Source organism: Pyrus communis, chromosome 10 (assembly GCF_963583255.1).
Source record: "Pyrus communis chromosome 10, drPyrComm1.1, whole genome shotgun sequence".
In the NCBI taxonomy this organism is placed as follows: Eukaryota; Viridiplantae; Streptophyta; class Magnoliopsida; order Rosales; family Rosaceae; genus Pyrus; species Pyrus communis.
The window spans coordinates 13639515-13659311 of record NC_084812.1 but is presented as its reverse complement, the minus strand read 5'-3'; the positions used below and the strand labels follow the sequence as shown (position 1 = coordinate 13659311).

At 38.1% G+C, this 19797-nt stretch overlaps 2 protein-coding genes across 2 annotated transcripts; both read left to right on the top strand.

Annotated features, from left to right (window-relative positions):
• Window positions 1–4823: 4823 nt before the first annotated feature.
• On the top strand, window positions 4824–9389 carry LOC137748698 (subtilisin-like protease SBT4.14). Its single transcript, XM_068488874.1, has 11 exons — window positions 4824–4988; window positions 5066–5163; window positions 5397–5494; window positions 5610–5753; window positions 5895–6000; window positions 6698–7211; window positions 7685–7782; window positions 7885–8109; window positions 8288–8396; window positions 8483–8696; window positions 8809–9389. Exons 1-11 carry the CDS (start codon window positions 4824–4826, stop codon window positions 9345–9347), a joined length of 2310 nt encoding a protein of 769 aa, XP_068344975.1. The 3' UTR covers window positions 9348–9389.
• A 2458-nt stretch (window positions 9390–11847) lies between these two features.
• On the top strand, window positions 11848–14317 carry LOC137748697 (subtilisin-like protease SBT1.1). Its single transcript, XM_068488873.1, has one exon. It carries the CDS (start codon window positions 11851–11853, stop codon window positions 14143–14145), a length of 2295 nt encoding a protein of 764 aa, XP_068344974.1. The 5' UTR covers window positions 11848–11850; the 3' UTR covers window positions 14146–14317.
• Window positions 14318–19797: the final 5480 nt, after the last annotated feature.

Sequence of the window (19797 nt, the reverse complement as noted above, 5' to 3'; positions counted from 1 at the left end):
CTTGTGAAAAACAAGCACACCTATGACCAACGTATGTAAGTGCCAACCAATACCGTAAAATATCTAAATAGTCTGCAGAGAGGGTGAATCGGTCCACAAATGCCCCCCTGAATCCTTTGTAGAAAAATATGATGATTCGAGCGAATCTTGTCATAAGAAGGCTTAATGATAAGCTTTCCCATAGAGAAAGTTTGACATGTGATTCCTTGAATAGAACCTAAACTTCGAGTTAGTGGATGCCCGTGTGAAGATTTGAGGATAGGGCGTATCGTTGTTCGTCCAAAGTGTCCTAAACGATCATGCCAAAGTGTAATTTCGAGTGCAGTCCCTGTAGTAGGGCCAGCCACATAGTGACTCTCTATAGAGCGTATGGTTGTAGTATACAAACCACTCAGGATATGCTTCATCTTCTCTAGAATACGCTTCTGGCCATATTCATGGGAAGTGATGCACAGAAATTCAACTCCATTTTCTACATAGGTTTCAACGTGGTAGTTATTGTCTAATTATTGTCTTGAATATCATTAACACTCAACAATGTTCTTCCAAAACATGGTGAATAAAGTGCCTCTTGAATGGTCAAAATAATGCCATTGGACAACATTATACGAGCCTTTTTGTATCTTCAATCAAGTTGGATGGACCTAAGAAGGTTGTCAGAGGTGCATTATTAGGTACGAAGTTAGTAAAATAGATGCGTTCACGCAAAACAGTGTCCGTGGTTGCACTATTTGCTAAACAACTAACTTTCTCACTAGTCATACCTAGAATAAAATTAACTGAATCAGTCACATGCATAAAAGTTCAAAAACTTAAATCCATTCAATTAATTTTTTTTTTTCGATAAAAGTTTGTGAACTTCAGGTTCATAGTACCTACAAACAAACGCATATATATACAAAAATATGCAACAAATATATACAAGTAGGTCTTCCATGCCTATGATTATAATTGAAATAATTATTTGGATTTCGAGCCAAAATTAAAGTTTGGGCAAAAAAAATTAAAACCCATAAGGCCTAAAAAAAATAGGCAATATAATTGGTGGGCCAAAGCCCTGATGGGCTTTTAAAAACCATGAAAATGAATGAGGTCCAGGCCCAAAATTGGGCTAAAGACATCTCGAGCTGAGCAAACCATGGGCTACAAGCACATTGGTTTTTTAAAAAAAAAAAACATATATTGGGCTGCAGAAAGAGGCCCAAACAGAGGCATGCTTTAGTACTTCATGGATACAGGTGCACCAGTATAAGAGTTGGACTCTGGTGTAACGCGGTGCAGGAATAGCGCCTTAGCCACGAGGGTTGGGATCTGCTACTACGTGGTTCAAGAGGACATCAAAACCCACTTGGGCTGGTGTCATTCGCAACCTGAGCAACTAGTTTATGGGCTACAATATGTGAGCCCAGAGAAAAAAAAAATCTCTCTAGTGGGCTGAGAGAAACGTCATCCCAAAAGGCTGGTGTTTGGACCGAGGTTTAGCCAAGCCCAGATGGGCTCGGGTAAAGACCAAAGAACATCCCAGCGTCATTAGGTGATGTCGCCGGAGGTGAGGCCAGCATCGTCGCTACTGACAGCCACGTTTTGGGTTTAAAAAACGTCAGTACTAATCGGGTTTTAACAAAGAACCTTGATTATGACAGAGAAACGAGTCTTGATGTCTTACGAACCAAGAATCCATGAATTCAAAAACGGGGCTACAAATTTCGGTGAGATTTCGAAGAATCTCAGCCAAGGCCATGTCGGCGGTGATTGCGGGTCACCGAGAATGACGTGCCATTGTTTCTGGTTCTGGGTTTGGAGCCCAGGGGGCTTCGTAGTCTCGGCTTGCTCGCGGGTTGGGTTTTCAAAAAATCCTAAAAAATAGTATTTTGTAATTTCCAGATCATAGTTTAATGCATATTCAACATATAATTTAATGCATGAGCAGATATATGATGCAATTCATGGCAATATCAATTCACATAATTCAACAATTATGGATATAATGCATACACAATTTATGTAGAATCTAAAATTCAAAAAATGTAAAGTTGGGTCATGCATTATGGTAAATGTTCATGCTATAAGGGCTACAAAAATATCGAGATACAAATCGCTGTTTTGGAAGAAGCTGATTGCGTGATGATATTAATGAACTGGTTTGGTGCATAAAATTATTTCTTTAATTTCAGCTTTCCATCTCCAAAGCTTGTATCACGTTCAACACACCAAAAAAAAAAAAAAAAAAAAAAAACAAACAAACAAACAAAACAAAACAAAACAAAACAAAAAATTGAATCAATAAAAGTATATGGATTCAATAAAATCAGAATTTAATCAATTAAGAATAATTGAAACGTAATACTCCCCTGATTGAAGACGAATAATTTCCATGTTAGATTCCTAAGCACAACGGTTGGAGCGTGCTAATAACGTGTTGTGGCTTATTTTAATCTAACATGGAGAGAGAAGGGGCGCACTGCAGAGAGAGAGTAAGGAGAGAGATGTGTTTGTAGGATTATGTAGAGGATGTGTTATTCCCCCTTACACAGTGCATTTATTTATAGTATTAAGGGAGGGAAGAATCCTTCTCCTCCAAGAAATACAAGTCCTAATAAGGAAGAATAACTAGTATCAAATCTAATCTATAATTTACACAATCACATTTAAATACAATGTTTATAACATCGTCGATATTTTGGTCCTTGGTTTGGTTGTAGTAAGAACAAAATGAAAAAGCTCTGCGCAATTCATGCTTCACCAATACTCCAAGTTAAACCTACCTTTCCTTATGTGAATATGCATATTTTATGGGGTTTTTATCGTTTATAACCAAGATTTGGCCACCCAATTCATAAATGTCAGCTTTTATAAAAAAAAATTCAATTATAGCAGAAAACTCAACGGAATAGACTTATATGCCCTCTAAATTAAATTCGAATTACTATTTAGAACCCAAAACCCTTTCTCAAAGTTTTTGCACGGTTGTTCAATGAGGAATGGGGATGGAAAAGGTCAGGGACCAGTTGCAGGCATATAGAACAAGCCGTGAATACATGGTCAGCTGCGGCATTGAAAAAATCGAAACTTTTTTCATATGAATTACTTTTTTATGGAATCGATTAAAAAGTGCATATGCTCCATGCTAAGATTGAATTTATAAGCTCCTTTTCTTGGGAGAAAATAAACAATCAGTGAAATCAAACTTCATCATTCTTGGTCATTGCCATCAAAACCCTAATACTAAAATACCAGTTAATTGTTACACAAAAATATGCAGAAATTTTGTTCCATAAAATTATCAGTATGACATATGTTGTAGCTTTATCAAGTAAGAAATGAATTTGACAGTTGTTTTTGCTCAATCTTTTTTCATTCATTCTACTTTTTCATATTGGAATCTGGATATTATCAGACACTCAAACTATAAAATCGAAAAGAAGACCATCTCTTGTTAGTTTACATTTATTCAGTTTTCAATAGTGAGGGCATTTGGTCTATTTTACATGGTCTTTTTGCTATATTTGAAATTTTTAATAAAAACCGATACTTATTAATTGAGATGCTAAATTTTTGCTAAAAATGATAAATCCAAAATTTGGCCACCCAATTCATAAATGTCAGTTTTTATAAAACACCTAATGTTAGTTTACAAGTTTATTATATTAGAGTAATTAAACACCTAATGTTATTTTATGCTAGAGTAATTAAACACCTGATGTTAGTTTAGAAGTTTATTATATTAGAGTAATTAAACACCTAATGTTAGTTTAGAAGTTAATTATATTATAATTCTTCCATGCAGGCTGAGGTAAATCCGTTCTAATTAAGACAAGCAAAATCCATCTTATAAGTTAAACGGTCGTTGTCATCCCATTTCTACCTATGAATTAATAGAAAGGTCTTTTGCTTGAATTGAAATTCAAGTAAAAAAAAAAACGTTTAAAAGTTTATAGGTTCTTTGTTTCCAAGCAACTCATGAGTAATGCTCAAAATTGGACAGTGATCTTATCAGTAATCTCCAGCTCATTGTATTCATTTCACAATGTTGATCCACATCAAATACATTCAATACAATACACCACAATATTCACCTACCATGACACATTCCACATATCATACACTAAATTGGTGTCTGAAAAGGCCATAAAATCAATTTATGTTGAATGGTATAGGCATTTAAGACTCAATGTTAGCAATGCTGGGAGAGGAGGGAATCGAATACGAGATATAGTGTTCAAGGGTAAAAATTGTCAAGCATTTGAGCTGCAAGTCTTACGCAGCAACAAATAACCAAAGAATTATAGGATTACATAAATATTTAAAGATCAAGATTTTACAGTCGAGTTAATGACCCACTACTAATCATACCGATATTGTCTCAACTTGACCACCTGCACATTCTAGCAAGGTGTTGAAATTTATTACAAAAGACTCAGTGCAATTACACAAGTGGAACTATTCAATATAAGTTATAATTATTTGTAAAGTTTCTGATCCGAGACTATTCTTAACACAACCGTAGGGCTACTAAATATATATCCTCACATGTGCTAATATATATATATATATATATATATGTACACCCCATCCAGAAAGTGCAACTGTAACAAACAAATAGGGAAGTGATATTTTCAGCAAGTTTCTCCAAAGGAAGCAATGCTAGCCCGTAGATAACATTGACATTGACATTGACCTGACCACAATACACAACCTGAATTTCTGTTAACTTACTTCTAAGCTTTCTCAACGAATTTAAAACAGCTCAAGGCTTCTTGCTCTTATCCTTTTACGTTTTTCTTGTGTTTGCTCCTTCTGAAACCACCTAGATATCTCGTTGGATGTATAAAAACAAGAGGAACCAATTTGTGAGGCAGCTGAGTGCAAAGCCAACACTAAATCTTGCAAGCATGTGGAGCAAGAAAATTAGTTCTTCCTTTCTTCTTCTTTTTCTTCTTCATTTGATCTTAGTAGGCGTTGTTTGTGTAAAAGGAGATGACCAAAAGGTACATACCCTAATACTTTGTCTTAAATTTAATTTTATGTTATATTAACCCGGTTTTGTAATTTATGGAATGCACAGAAGTTTTACATTGTGTACTTGGGAGCTCATCCTGTGAATAATGAGGACTCTGCAGCTTCCCATACGCATATGAAAATCCTCTCATCTGTCAAAGGAAGGTTGGTTGACACTCTACACTTCCTCTCATGCACACATGCAAAAAACAATAAAATGTTGAACTATGCATGAAATGCACACGTGGGTTGGTTAGTTGGCCAAGACAGTGTGATTATTAGTTCGAATTCCTATCCCACAAAATTAAATTTTGAGTGGATATCGTCTTGAAAAAAACTATGGAATTATATAGAAGTTCTTTTTTCCCATACGATGTTTACATGTTTATGTTTTGCAGCTATGCTGATGCTCAAGAGTCCATGGTTTATAGCTATAAAAAGAGCTTCGATGCCTTTGCTGCCAAGCTTTCTAGCAATGAAGCCAAAAAATTAGAAAGTATGTGTGTGACTGTATCGGTTTGAATCCAAATCGTCATGACCAATAGTTCAGATTAACATTGTGAGGTAAGAAAAAAGTTTTTCATGTTAACTTATGTGTTGTGAATGTATAGGAATGGACGAGGTTCTCTCCGTGATTCCTAATAGGTATCACAAGCTACACACAACAAGATCATGGGATTTCATTGGGTTACCACAAAAAGCTAGACGAAATTTGAAGACTGAAAGTGACATAATTGTTGGTCTCCTTGATACAGGTTATAAAGAATACTAATTTCTTCTTTCTGTTGCATATGACTTCATAAACTTTAAATTATGATGAAAATAAAACTTTTACACACACACACACACACATACATATACTTGAGTCGTGTATAATCTGGTATTCAAATTTCCAGGAATTACTCCAGAGTCCAAAAGCTTTAAGGGAGATGGATTAGGTCCTCCACCAGCAAAGTGGAAAGGAACTTGTGGCCACTTCGCCAATTTTTCTGGATGCAACAAGTAAATTTTTTGAACAGATTCATAATTTAATAAGATTTTGCAAATACCCCTTTCAAGTTTTCTCATAAAGTTGATTGAAAAGATTTCCATCCATACACACCACAGGACAGAAATTAACAAGGTTGGTTTCCAAATAATTGCCAAATGTCTTTTTTTTTAAAAGAAATGAAAGAAAATGAGAGCATTTTTCATTAGTAATTTCAAAAATAAACATGATCATTTATGACCAACATTGACACCCTATGATTTATCAACATTAACAAAAATGATTCCAAGTTGTGATGAGTATCTGCACGTTCATTTCAACCAAAAACAAAGTAAAAGTTGAAATGAACTCTTTGTAAAATATTGCAGAAATTTTCATGAAGGGAATCCCTCGCAACAGTTCATGGAGCAGGATAGAAAGTGCCCTTGTATTTACCGTTTCTTGACCATGCATTGCTCATATAAAATCCTTAATTAAACCTCTAAAAGTTCACTTTATGGTCAATGCACGGTCACGAAATGGTCAATACGAGAGCACCATCATATCTCGTTTCATGAATAGTAGAGCAGGATCTTTATGAAGCTCATCCTATATGTGTGTGTGTGTATTATTTTTGGGAGTTACTTATGATTGTACTGTAACTTCTAAGTTATGAAATTAAATGTCCCCTAACCCATATATGTATTTGTCAATTAATATGGTCACTTAAAGCAAGATCATAGGTGCCAATTACTTCAAGCTTGATGGCAATCCAGACCCAGCTGACATCTTATCTCCCTTAGATGTGAACGGCCATGGGACTCATACCTCATCAACCTTAGCAGGCAACCAGGTCCCCAACGCCAACCTCTTCGGCCTAGCCAAGGGCACTGCACGAGGTGCAGTGCCCTCGGCTAGGGTGGCCATGTACAAAGTATGCTGGGCTAGCAGTGGCTGTTCAGACATGGACATCCTAGCAGCGTATGATGCTGCCATACATGACGGCGTCGATGTCATATCAGTTTCTATTGGTGGAGGGGGTTCAAGTTATGTGTCGGACATTATAGCAATAGGTGCATTTCATGCCATTAAGAAGGGTATTATTACTGTGGCCTCGGCTGGAAATGATGGACCAAATTTGGGAAGTGTTCTTAATCATGCACCATGGTTGGTAACTGTGGCTGCCAGTGGGATTGATAGGGATTTCATTAGCAAAGTTCATCTGGGCAATGGAAAGGATGTCTCAGTAAGTTTACATTTCTGCTTAGGTGGTGCACACCCTTTGAATTTTGCTTTGACTTTTTTTTATTTTTTATGCAAACGATATTTTACTTTAAGCTAATCTAAATTGCAGAGCAGAGATTCGTAATCGAATGCATAGGGGAACACATAGTATGATTATTTTGATCCAAAATTAACTACTAGATGATACTTGGTGGTGTATGATGATTAAACCAAACTGTAGGAAGAATTTTTTTTATAGTTATGTTTCGTACACGATGAAGGTGTCACCTACTTGTATTGGTTGAGGGGCCCTTGACCATACTTAAGGGGCCTCAAGAGGACTTGAGAACCACTCGAGGGGGCCTCGAGTTGCTATTTAAAAAGTGCTAAAAGTGTTTATTGTGTTAGTAAAAAGTTAGAATTTTCTAAATGTCCCGTACTTTGGCTGTGTTGTATGATGCTGTTAATTTGATTGTGTTTATATGATACATGCAGGGGGTTGGAGTGAGCACGTTCAGTCCAAAGAAAAACTTATACCCTATTGTTAGTGGGGTTGATGTAGCACAAAGCTCTCAGACCAAGGAAGGTGCAAGGTAATCAATCACTTTGTTCATCATCCGTCAAGAAAAACAATTTAACTTAATCTGAGAAAATAAAAAGATACTAATTCTTCGGACGGTTGTCGTGTATGACAGGTTCTGTGTTCAGGATACATTAGACCCCGGAAAGGTAAAGGGCAAGCTTGTTTTCTGCAAACTCGGATCTTGGGGCGCAGATTCTGTGGTTAAAGGAATTGGAGGGGCTGGCGTTATAATTGAAGATGATCAGTTTCTTGATGCTGCTCAAATATTCATGGCTCCAGGAACCATGGTCAATTCTACAATCGGAGATATCATAGATGAGTACATTCACACAACAAGGTAGAGAGTGCTCTCCACTCTGCACCCAAGTTCTAGTCCCATCCTCGTAGTTTAGGTTATCGCTCGAATAAATAATGAATAAAAGATGGGTGATAGTACACTAAGAACTTATAACTAAATTTATTTAATGTTTATATTTTTACATAGCAAAGTAAGTAGCATTTTCTTTATCATGCAGATCACCATCAGCAGTGATATACAAGTCTCAACAAACAAAGAAACGTGCTCCGTTTATTGCTTCGTTCTCCTCCCGGGGTCCAAATCAAGGATCCAACCGCATCCTCAAGGTGTTGTCTTGGTCATTTTCCTATAGTTTAACTAAGACTGCTAGAAACTCATGAATTCGTTTTTGGTGCCGTATTATGTGATGCAGCCTGATATTGCAGCACCTGGGGTTGACATCTTGGCGTCTTATACTCTTAGGAAGTCGCTCACTGGATTGGCAGGTGACACACAATTTTCAGAATTTACACTCATGTCTGGAACTTCCATGGCATGCCCGCACGTTGCTGGAGTAGCAGCATACGTAAAGTCATTCCACCCGAATTGGTCACCGGCTGCAATTAGATCTGCCATCTTGACCACAGGTAAGGAACTTTATTCATAAGCATGCCTTTACTAATAGTATTCAAATTCTTTCATTACGCTCACTGTTATCATGACTTGCACTCTGATTACAATGTTTACATCTTTGTCAAGCAAAACCAATGAGCCAGCGGGTGACCGGCGACGCAGAATTCGCCTATGGTGCCGGTCAAGTGAACCCGGCTAAAGCTGTTAACCCGGGCCTAGTCTATGACATGGATGAAATATTGTCCTACATTCAGTTCCTCTGCCATGAAGGCTACAAAGGGTCCTCATTAGCCCCTTTGGTGGGCTCAAAAACCCTGAACTGCTCCTCATTGCTTCCTGGTCAAGGCTATGATGCTCTGAACTATCCCACCATGCAGCTCAGCTTGATAAGCAACAAGCAACCAACAGTTGGTGTTTTCAGAAGAACTGTCACCAATGTGGGCCCTGCAAAATCCATCTACAATGCCACTGTTAGAGCACCAAAAGGAGTTGAAATCACTGTGAAGCCCATGAGTCTGTCTTTCTCCAGCACCTTGGAAAAGAAGACCTTCCAAGTTGTGGTAAAGGCGAACCCTATGACCAGTATGCGGATGGTATCCGGCTCGCTCGGATGGAAAAGCACTCGATACACCGTGAGGAGTCCCATTGTGATTTACAGTCCATGATCAGAATATTACTTGGAGTTGAAGGTGCCTAGTTAGGTGTGTGTGTGTGTGTGTGTATATATATATATATATATATATACAGGAAATCCATGAAACAGTGAACTATAGTAGCATTTTCACAGGCTCTCTCTTTTATTATTGAATTTAAAAAAAAAAAAAACAACAACAACAACAACAACTATGGATAGAAATTGACTCAAATAAAATGTTTGTCCTCTATAGTTATTTATGTAACTCGAATATAACTTGACGAACCATTCAACTATTGTAAGGTTTATAAATGAGAGATGCAATCAATAAATATAGTTTAAATAGTTTTATTTTATTTGAAAAGGAATTGTATGTAGTATTGTGTTAGGTGAGATCCATTTGCATAAATGTTTCTCATTCGAGTCATACTCCCTAATAGTTGTAGTATGATGAAAGCTTCGCAAGGAAATCGGAGCAGGCTATCACCAGACAAATATTCTTTTGGATGAGATTCCGTTTGGAACTACTGTACTTGTGAAGTGGGGCTAATCATCATGTCATATCACGTTAGTAAGTGCATACATACCATTATTTCACATCTCAGTCCCACTACTAGTAGTCTACTACTACCTTGAATTGAACTCAAAGCAAGGCATTGGTGATAAGGCCACGTGGTGACTGCTAAAAGAACAATAATCAATTGGTCATTTTGCGGATTTGAAGGAAAACGCTAGAGAGTGGCCGGGATTTGCTTTAGCCAATAAATTTTGTTTTTGCTCTCGACTTTTCTCCCAAATGAACTAGTGCATGCTCGAAAAAATGGTTTCAAATCGAGTAATCTTAGGAACATCATATTTTAGTAAACTGTACTATTTTTTTAATAGAGGATTGGCTGACAAATCAATAAACACCTCTTATCTTTCAGGGGACCATAAAGCAAGGCTGCAAAACCCACTTCCTTTCACAATGTATATTCTTCTACACTTTGGCATGATTAATGGTTTCTCTCTTTAATTTATATGTATTTTTTTTTTTTTAATTTTTGGAGCGGAGGAGCTGAAGCAAATTGATCGCATTGTCAAAAGTTTTTCCCTAATTTGGCATAAGCGTGGGATAAAGGACGACCCTCGAACACCCGAACGTACCAAAATTTATTAGAAAAGAAAAAGTACAATGAGGGGGGACAAATAACCGAAACCCAGAAGAATAAATACAATAGAAAATATGTTGTAAAAACATGTATGATACGGTAGTTGGACATGCCCAACACAAAGAACAGTAGAAGTGTCGCATATGTAAACAATGGAATGGTATTGCAACTTTGCTGTAGCATAATTCTAACTCATTTTCCCAAACTGTAATCAAAACTAGTTAGCTCATGAAAGTATAAAAACCATAGCCCGTAGTTCATTCGGTAAATTGTTGTGCTTAAATGAATCAATAGGGTGATAAAAGTTGTATGAAAGAAGAAAAAAAAATAGTGATTTTGGCTATCGTGTTTTAGCCGTATGCACTCTAAAAATGTACATATTTTCGACACTCACAAGAAGAGTGCGTGTAAGAGGCTAGGAGAAGAAGAAAAACAAGTGTTAAAATCGCTGGCCAAAAATATAATATGAATCAATACTTGCACAAGCACTTTCGCAGCCGAAGGCATTTTCTTTTTTAAATATAAGAGGTTTCCATCACACATGATTACAGACTAAATCTTCCTTCCCATGATTTACTTTTGCACCAAGAAGGTGTGTGCTGGATACCTCATGATTCGGCAGCTTACCTTTTGTTCAGTTATGTTTCTAGTTTTGACCCATTTGCAGGCGCGCACTTTGAAGTAGAGAAAGTGCGCACGCTTGTTGTCGGTATGGTGCATATAAGAGTAAAAAGATCAAATTGTCAACTTCAAGTCACCCAAAGTGTTGAACATCAACCGTATCAATGAAAAAAGAAGAGTTTAAATACCTTAATTCCACTTCAACTAATACCGAGACCTTTTGCGATAAAACCCTACACTTAACGAATTATGCAGGTTGTAATTACCAAGTTAAGGACAATATTAATGATGTTGGAGGTAGGCCTTTAGCCCGTCTCTCTGATAATTTCTACCCTAAGTGCAATATTCGCATTTATATCAAAAGCATGCATCTTTTCTTTTCTACATAAACAACCTTTTAAGCTGGTAAATCTTCACCCCACACAAAATGCACTTCCTCATTCTCCTTGTTTGAGGCAAGCAAAGGTACATATTCGAACATCTCTTCGAATTTTTCTCACTCTCTCAATGTATCTCTTGAGTAATGTTAGACCGACCACATACATTTGCTAGCTACATTCATTACGCATTATATGACAACTGATGCGTACTTACTACATCAATTATTATAATCAGTTTTTCATTGACAACTTCCGCATAATTTGGTAGCTAAATCATTTCAAAACTATGATCCCTCTAACATTACTCAAAGTTGGTGGTGTTTCTTTGCTTAATTTGTCTTCCTTATTATTTATTGACTTGTCCTTTTTTTTCAGAGCTACCATGGTCATAATTAGAACATGCTTGCTGTTCTTAGTCTTCATGGCTACAACAAAAACCGCTTTAATGAAAGAACAGACATACATAGTTCACATGGACAAGGCGAAAATCACGGACTCAGATCACCAACGGTACTACAAATCTGTGATCGATTCTATCACCACACTCTCATCTCAAGAAGAAGAGGAAAACAAACCACCAACTCCTCAGCTCCTTTACACTTATGAAACTGCTGTTTCAGGTTTTGCAGCAAAGCTATCAGTCTCTCAACTCCGATCCTTGAACCGAATAGATGGTTTCCTCTCTGCGACACCTGATGAACTGCTAACTCTCCACACCACACACACTCCTCAGTTTCTTGGCTTACAAAACGGCAAAGGACTTTGGAGTGCTTCTAACTTGGCCTCGGACGTGATTATTGGCTTTGTCGATACAGGGATCTGGCCAGAACATGTTACCTTCCATGACACAGGCATTTCCCCGGTGCCCTTTCGTTGGAAAGGCACTTGTGAGGAAGGCACAAAGTTCTCAGTTTCAAATTGCAACAAAAAGCTTGTTGGTGCAAGAGCCTTATTCAAAGGGTATGAGGGCATTATTGGCAGAATCAACGAAACAGAAGAGTATCGATCTCCTCGTGATTCAAGAGGGCACGGAACTCACACTGCTTCCACTTCAGCTGGAAACCTTGTAAGCCAAGCTAGCTTATTTGGTTTGGCCAAGGGCTCAGCCAGCGGTATGAAGCGTACTGCGAGAATCGCAGCCTATAAGGCCTGCTGGCAATTCGGATGTGCCAACTCTGATGTAATGGCTGCAATTGACAGTGCTGTTGCAGATGGGGTAGACATTTTGTCACTCTCTTTGGGAGGCACTTCTAGGCCTTTTTACAGAGACAATATTGCTATTACTACATTTGGAGCAGTTCGAAATGGAGTTTCTGTTTCATGCTCTGCAGGCAATTCAGGCCCTTCTGCTTCAAGTGTTATCAACGGTGCACCTTGGATTATGACTGTTGCAGCAAGCTACACTGACAGGCGTTTCCCAACAGTTGTGAAGCTCGGGAATGGGCAGATTTTCATAGGGACGTCTCTGTATTCAGGTGAAAAAACTAAGCAATTGCCACTAGTGTATAACAGAACCGCAGGTAATAGCCTAGGAGCTGAGTTTTGCTTTGAGGGTGCACTGGTCAAGAAGCTTGTAAAAGGAAAGATTGTGGTTTGTGAGAGCGGATTATACATGCCAGCAGGAACTGGAGAGAAGGTGAAGAAGGCAGGGGGAGCCGGACTGCTCTTACTCAACAGTGACGCCGAAGGAGAGGAACTTATTGCTGATCCTCACATTTTGCCTGCCGCTTCTCTTGGATCTTCGGCTGCAAAAGCCATCAGACAATATGTGATGTCATCAAAGAAACCATCGGCTTCGCTTGTGTTCCAAGGTTCAGTCTATGGCAACACTGCGCCTATGATGGCAGCATTTTCGTCGAGAGGACCAAGTTCAGCTGGACCAGATGTGATCAAACCTGATGTGACTGCACCGGGTGTGAACATTTTGGCTGCCTGGCCACCCAAGCCTAGCCCAAGCATGCTCAAAAGCGATAAGAGAAGCGTGCCGTTTAATATAATCTCAGGCACTTCAATGTCCTGCCCTCATGTTAGTGGCTTAGCCTCTCTTCTCAAGTCGGAACATAATAATTGGTCACCTGCAGAAATCAAATCGGCACTAATGACCACAGCTTATACCATAAACAACAAGCGTTCTCCAATTTCTGATGTTGGCTCGAATAGTTCTCAACCAGCTAGCCCTTTTGCATTTGGTTCGGGGCACGTTGATCCAGAAAGTGCTGCTGATCCAGGCCTAGTTTATGACATCACCACTGAAGACTATCTGCTTTACCTCTGCAGCTTAAACTACAACTCTTCCCAAATAGCTCTTTTCTCCAATGGGGTTAATTTCACTTGTCCTGGTACTTCAGTTGTTCAGTCTGGCGACTTGAATTACCCTTCGTTCTCCGTAATTTTCGACCAACATAGAAGGAAGACGAGTGTGACATACAAGAGGACAGCGAAAAATGTCGGTAGCATTCCTAGTACTTATGCAGTGCAAGTGAAAGAACCTGCTGGAGTTTCAGTGAGTGTTGAGCCTAAAACCTTGAGTTTTAAAAAGATGGGTGAAAAAATGAGCTACAAAGTGAGATTTGTTGCCTTGGGTGGAGCAACTTCAACCAATTCTTCCTTTGGATCTTTAACTTTGGTGGCTGAGAAATATAGAGTTAGAAGTCCCATAGCAGTACTCTGGCTATAAGTTTTGGGGCTAAAACCACCAAACTTTTATTATTAGTGATTGCAAGTTTTAAAGAATTTGCTAGAACATTGGTTGATCCATAGAACCTTGGTTTATCTGCAACAAAACCCTACTACTTTATGTCATTGATGGCTATAGTTGAACTAAAAATTATCAATAAGAACTTTCTATGTTTATCTGACCTATATTTGTTGATTATACTATTGACGCATTTTCATAGATAGAAGTTATGTAAGATTAAGATTAAGGAACGATATGATTAATAAATGTGGTACATGTAACGTTGTTTTTTGTTATGTGTTTTTTTTTTTCCGCTCATTATGATCCTGTTGCGGTAGTGTTTAATCACTGGACTAACATTTTAGTCAAATATGAAAAATTCTTGAATTTCATAACTTACCTACTTCTTTGCTTTGTCCAATTATGTATCCTTGTTGAAGAAGATGGAGCAAAACTAATGATCCTTACGTTGTCAAAGCAAACCACATACATATATAGTTTGTACGGTGAAAAGTAATAAATTTAACTAGAAAATTTGTTGTGCATAACTCATGATGGATGACTGCACAGTGTTTACCAAAGCGTACTTAGGTTAAGGCAATTGATTAAGATAGTATTGTATTCAAGTTCGAATGCTCTTTATTCTAAATTTGAGTATTTTAAAATATATATTTTTTAAAGGTGAGTACCATACCTAATCTTCATTCTCAAATATTTGTGTATAAAAGGAGAGTATTTGGTCGTTTCCTCCCTAAACTTGTATTGCGCAGCCAATTTTTATTTTATTTTCTTTTATTTTTATTTTTAGACAAACGATATTGTCTACACCTTTGTACTGCATTTTCGATTTAACTCCCTCAATTTTTAGTTTGATCAACTCCCCTTAATTATAATACATGGCCATTTTCCCCTCAATTGTCTTGTCTTCGTTAAAAAATGTCAGATTTCAAGAAGAAAAAGATAACAAGCAACTTTAAGAAAGAAAAGAGAGCAAATAAAAATAATTAAGACAAATTCAGATTAAATAACAGTTTTCATATGAGTTTCAAGGGAAAATACCAAGTTTAAGAAAAAATATAAACCTTATCTCATTCCATTTGGGATTTGGATCCTCTCCGGATCCCCTCCTTGAGGATCCTGGGGATCAATGCACAAGGACTGTTGATCAAAGATCGCGCGGCCACAATTAAATACTTTTTATATTTTTAAAAGTAAAGCAGTCTCATTTTACGTGAAAATCATTTAATTGTGGCCGCATGATCTTTGATGAACGGTCCTCGTGCATTGATCCCTAGAATCCCCAGGGAGGAGATCCGAAGAGGATCCAAATCCTGGTGCTACAATTGTTTTCCTTTTACCCAAAAATTTCATTCCTACCCAACAGTGATATAAAAATATAGGGTAAATTACACAAAACTATCTTAACTATAGATCGAACCACAATCTCATACCTCATGTTTTAAACATTGCGATGTCATACCTCAACTTATGAAATTGTTGCAATGTCAAACCTCTATTAAATTTTTTGTCAATTTAGCTATTAAATGATGATGTGGCAGGAGCTGGTCTCACTTCTTTGCCAACTGGAATAGAAAATTAATTAATTAATAATAAACTAATATTTTTTATTGAACAAGGATTGTTCAATCTCTACCGTTCAACCCCAAATGAACAGTCCAGTTTAACCCCCTAGAAAAGTTCTTGCTTCCAACACCAAACCTCTTTCTCCGTCTTTCTTTCTCCTTGGATCTCATTATATTTCAGTCACTTTTTCTCTCCATTATTTTTCTTTTGTCAAAATTTCTCTCAAAGATATCAATTGAATTGCCCCCTTTTCTTCGAGTTAGATTTGATGTGCTTAGCGGCAATGGCGAAGCCACATGAGGACGAGGAGTGGTGACCACCACTCCCCTCGCCAAAAAACTCCATTGGAGAGCTAGGTTCAGCCCCTCCCCTCGACGAAAAACTGACTGGTGTAGCCCCTGTGTGCGCAGCAGCAGCAGCATATTTGATTTTTTTTTTTTTTTAAACGACCAAGCCAAAAACAACATCGTTTTGGTCCTGGTTTAAAATTTTTAAAATAAAACAGCGCCGTTTTGGGTGTTTGAAAAAAGAAAATATATATATATAGGGGACAGCGTGTCGCCTTCCTCAGTCCTTCAACCCTGTGTCATGTCCCCCTTTATTGTTTCAATATCTCATTCACCAATCAGAGAGAGAGAGAGAGCAGCTTTGCCCCCAAAATCCCAGCAGCCAACGCCCAACTGCCCAAGCCCAACGGAATGGAAAAGTTTGGAAGGTTGATTCTCGTTGGCTTTTTGCAACCATCACTAGCCAGGCAGCCACTGAAGTCTTGAGTCGCGGCTTCAATCAAAGGTAAGTTTTTTATTTCCTAAATTTATAATCCCTAACCCTAATTAATTATTTAATACGAATTTCGTTTAATTGGTACAAAATCATATAGTAATCCACTGATATGGTTATTAGTTATTGATTATTGATATGATTGTATGATTATTAATATGATTATATGATTATTGATATGAAATTATGAAATTATTTTTTAGGGTGAAAAAAATTTGAATTCTTGATTACTAGTTGAATTGATTAGTTGTATTTTTATGATTAGTTGAATTGAATTTTTATTTATCGAATAATTTGTATGTTTATTGGTATTGATTAATTGAATTGTTGGTTGGATTAGTAATTATGCATACTATAGTATAGTCTACTCTAGGATTAAGAGTCCAAGATTTTTTTTTCTTTCCATTTTACAGTTACGTAATGGAATGATACCATAAGAAACAATACTTAAATCTTCCTTCAAACATTTCAGATAGTCATTCTCCGTTAAATATTTCGAGTAGTCCTTCTCCTCCTTCGAATATTCCCAGTAGGTCATAACAAAGTGAGGCCACTAAGTTGGATGAAATATTGGCTAATCTTCCTGTAGACCCTGCATATAGACATCGAATGATCCTTGTCAACCTAGAGACCACATCATGCCAAGAAAAGTTAGCAACAAACGATGTTTTATCATCGGTTCGTTTGATAAGTTTAAGTGGTTGGAGTATAGTATATCAAAAGATGCTGCATTTTGCCATTATGCGACGTTTTCAGGACATGAAACCTCACCGGCAACAATTGTAATTTGTTTGTATTGATTAATTATGGAAGACATTATAAAAAGATTTAGTTGTTGTCATCTTATACTCTTTTAAGTTCGCCCTGTAGACATCGAAATTTCAGTAAAACAAATGTTCACCAACGCATTAAAGTTTTGACATGTCAGGGCATACATGGCATACGCCACGTGTCGTACAAATTGTACACATGGCATGTGACTCAACAAAATAGGAAGAAATACCCTTGGATGATTAAACAAGTTTTTTCTTCTCAATTTGGGCAATGACAAGGTAAGCACATTTCAATCCATTGAGGATCAAAACAAGTTTTTCTTCTCATGTTGGGCAATGACAAGGCAAGCACACTTCAATCCATTACGGATCAAAGCAAGTTTTTCTCATTTGGGCAATGACAAAGCATACACATTTCAAGTTTAAAATGGTGTTAAGTGGGAAATTAGGCCATAAGTTAGACCACTTCAAGTTTAAAATGGTATTAAGTGGGAAATTAGGCCATAAGTTACACCACTTCAATTTCAATATTGCATTAAGTGGGAAAATTAGGCAATGGTGCTTGGAAAGGAAAAAAATATTTTGTGGTGGTGATTCATTCTCAAAGCCTATAAATAGGCTTCTCCATCAAGGTATCAAGCATAAAGGAATTCACAAATACATTTCTCTACTCCAAAATTAGAAGAGAATTCCCCAAATCCTTGAAGCTTTGAAACTCCAAAGCTTCCAACCATCCAAATTCCCAAGAATTCCGAAGGATCAAGAAAGCTCTCTTCGTTCTTCGTTAAATCCTCTTTCAAGATCAAGCCCCGACGGCCCTTGAAGAAAGTGTTCATCCGTTCATCCTAAGCATAAGCCCTCAACGGCCCTTTGGATCAACAACCTCAACAAATCCACACATCCAATCGTTCTTCAAGATTAAGCCCAAAAGCCCTTGAAGATCCGCTCATCCATCAACCTTCAAGATCAAGCCCAAAAGCCCTTGAAGAAATCCACACAACCATTATTCAAGATCAAGCCCCGACGGCCCTTGAAGAAAGTGTTCATCGTTCATCCTAAGATCAAGCCCCAACGGCCCCTTGGATCAACAGCACAAACAAATCCACACATCCAATCGTTCTTCAAGACTAAGCCCAAAAGCCCTTGAAGATCTGCTCATCCATCAACCTTCAAGATCAAGCCCAAAAGCCCTTGAAGAAATCCATACACCCATTCTTCAAGATCAAGCCCAACGCCCCTTGAAGATCCGTTCATCAACTGTTCATCCTTAGATCAAGCCCCGACGGCCCTTTGGATCAACAACTCATCCACAAACCTACACCCTACGAAGATAGAATCAGAGGACCAAATTTGAGAGAGATCGTAACCCCAAAATCATAAACACAAAAATATTATTTTGTACACTTTATTCTGGTTTCTTGTTTCAAGGAATCTTTCGTGTTCACAAATTTGGCACGCCCAGTGGGACTTCTCTACCTCTCATCTCTATCCTCAAATCACCGAAAAACGCAAATGGCATCAAGAAAGGATCAAGTCGTTCATGCAATCAAAGCAAAGAACAAGAACATCATCGCCGCAAGTGGTGATATTTCGGGCACCATAACCCGAAGTAAGGCAAGAGCTCTTTTTGCCGCTGCTTCCGCCCCTGCATTAACTCTGTCAAAGGAACAAGAGCACCTGAGGCACGAACCTGTGATCACCCTAGCCTCGCTAAGGACATCAAGAGGGGAAAGCCTGAGGAAATACTCAGAGTCCCTACTCTCCGACGCTAATTCGAGCGGCAGTACAACCATGCAAGTCATGACCACTGGAGTAACTTCAATCGAGGAGCAGCTAGCTCAGATGAATGAAGCAATCGCAAAGCTCACACGGACTGCAGAGGAGAAAAACTTGCAAACCGCCGGACTCATCAACCGTCTGGAGGCACAGCATGGCGTCAAAATGAAACCAAGCTCTCTTCCAACTAAGAAGACCGAAGAAGGCTTTAACCCAAATGTCTACGAACTCATGTCAAAGGCTAGGCATGACTTTGCTTCCTCTTCAAATCTTGGAAAGAAGGTTTCAAACACCGTCAATGACAAAGATCGTGACCTCACCGAGACTCAAAAGAAGTTGAAGGAGCATGATTACGGAGTTGACAACAACAAAGCTGGACTTGGCTTCACACCAAATACACCCGTGAAGATTTCAAGCAAAGTGAAGAAAGCTAGCGCTCAACACATCAGCGTAAGCATTGAACAAGACCAAAAAGAGCCTAAACCCGCCCCTCGGACGTCGGTCTTCGATAGGATGAGCCATTCAAGCTCCAGAATTTCAGTGCTTAATCGCATTGGTAGTCAAGGCCGAACCTCTGTCTTCAAGAGGCTTAACGCGCCAACATCCCAAAGCTCTGTTTTTGAAAGGTTGTTAAAGCCTAAGAAACAAAGCAACACAGCTATCTCTCCTCTGCGACGATCAGCTTCGGAAAGATTTGAAGATAATGAGAAGCCTTTTGGAAAGAGGAAGACAACACCAA

What these genes read in the sequence shown, in the direction of transcription:
- LOC137748698 (XM_068488874.1), top strand. Translation starts at nt 4,824, where the DNA reads ATGTATAAAAACAAGAGGAACCAATTTGTGAGGCAGCTGAGTGCAAAG. An exon ending in TGTTGGTCTCCTTGATACAG is followed by an intron (nt 5,754 to 5,894) that starts GTTATAAAGAAT and finishes TCAAATTTCCAG; the next exon opens with GAATTACTCCAGAGTCCAAA. An exon ending in GATCCAACCGCATCCTCAAG is followed by an intron (nt 8,397 to 8,482) that starts GTGTTGTCTTGG and finishes TATGTGATGCAG; the next exon opens with CCTGATATTGCAGCACCTGG.
- LOC137748697 (XM_068488873.1), top strand. Translation starts at nt 11,851, where the DNA reads ATGGTCATAATTAGAACATGCTTGCTGTTCTTAGTCTTCATGGCTACA.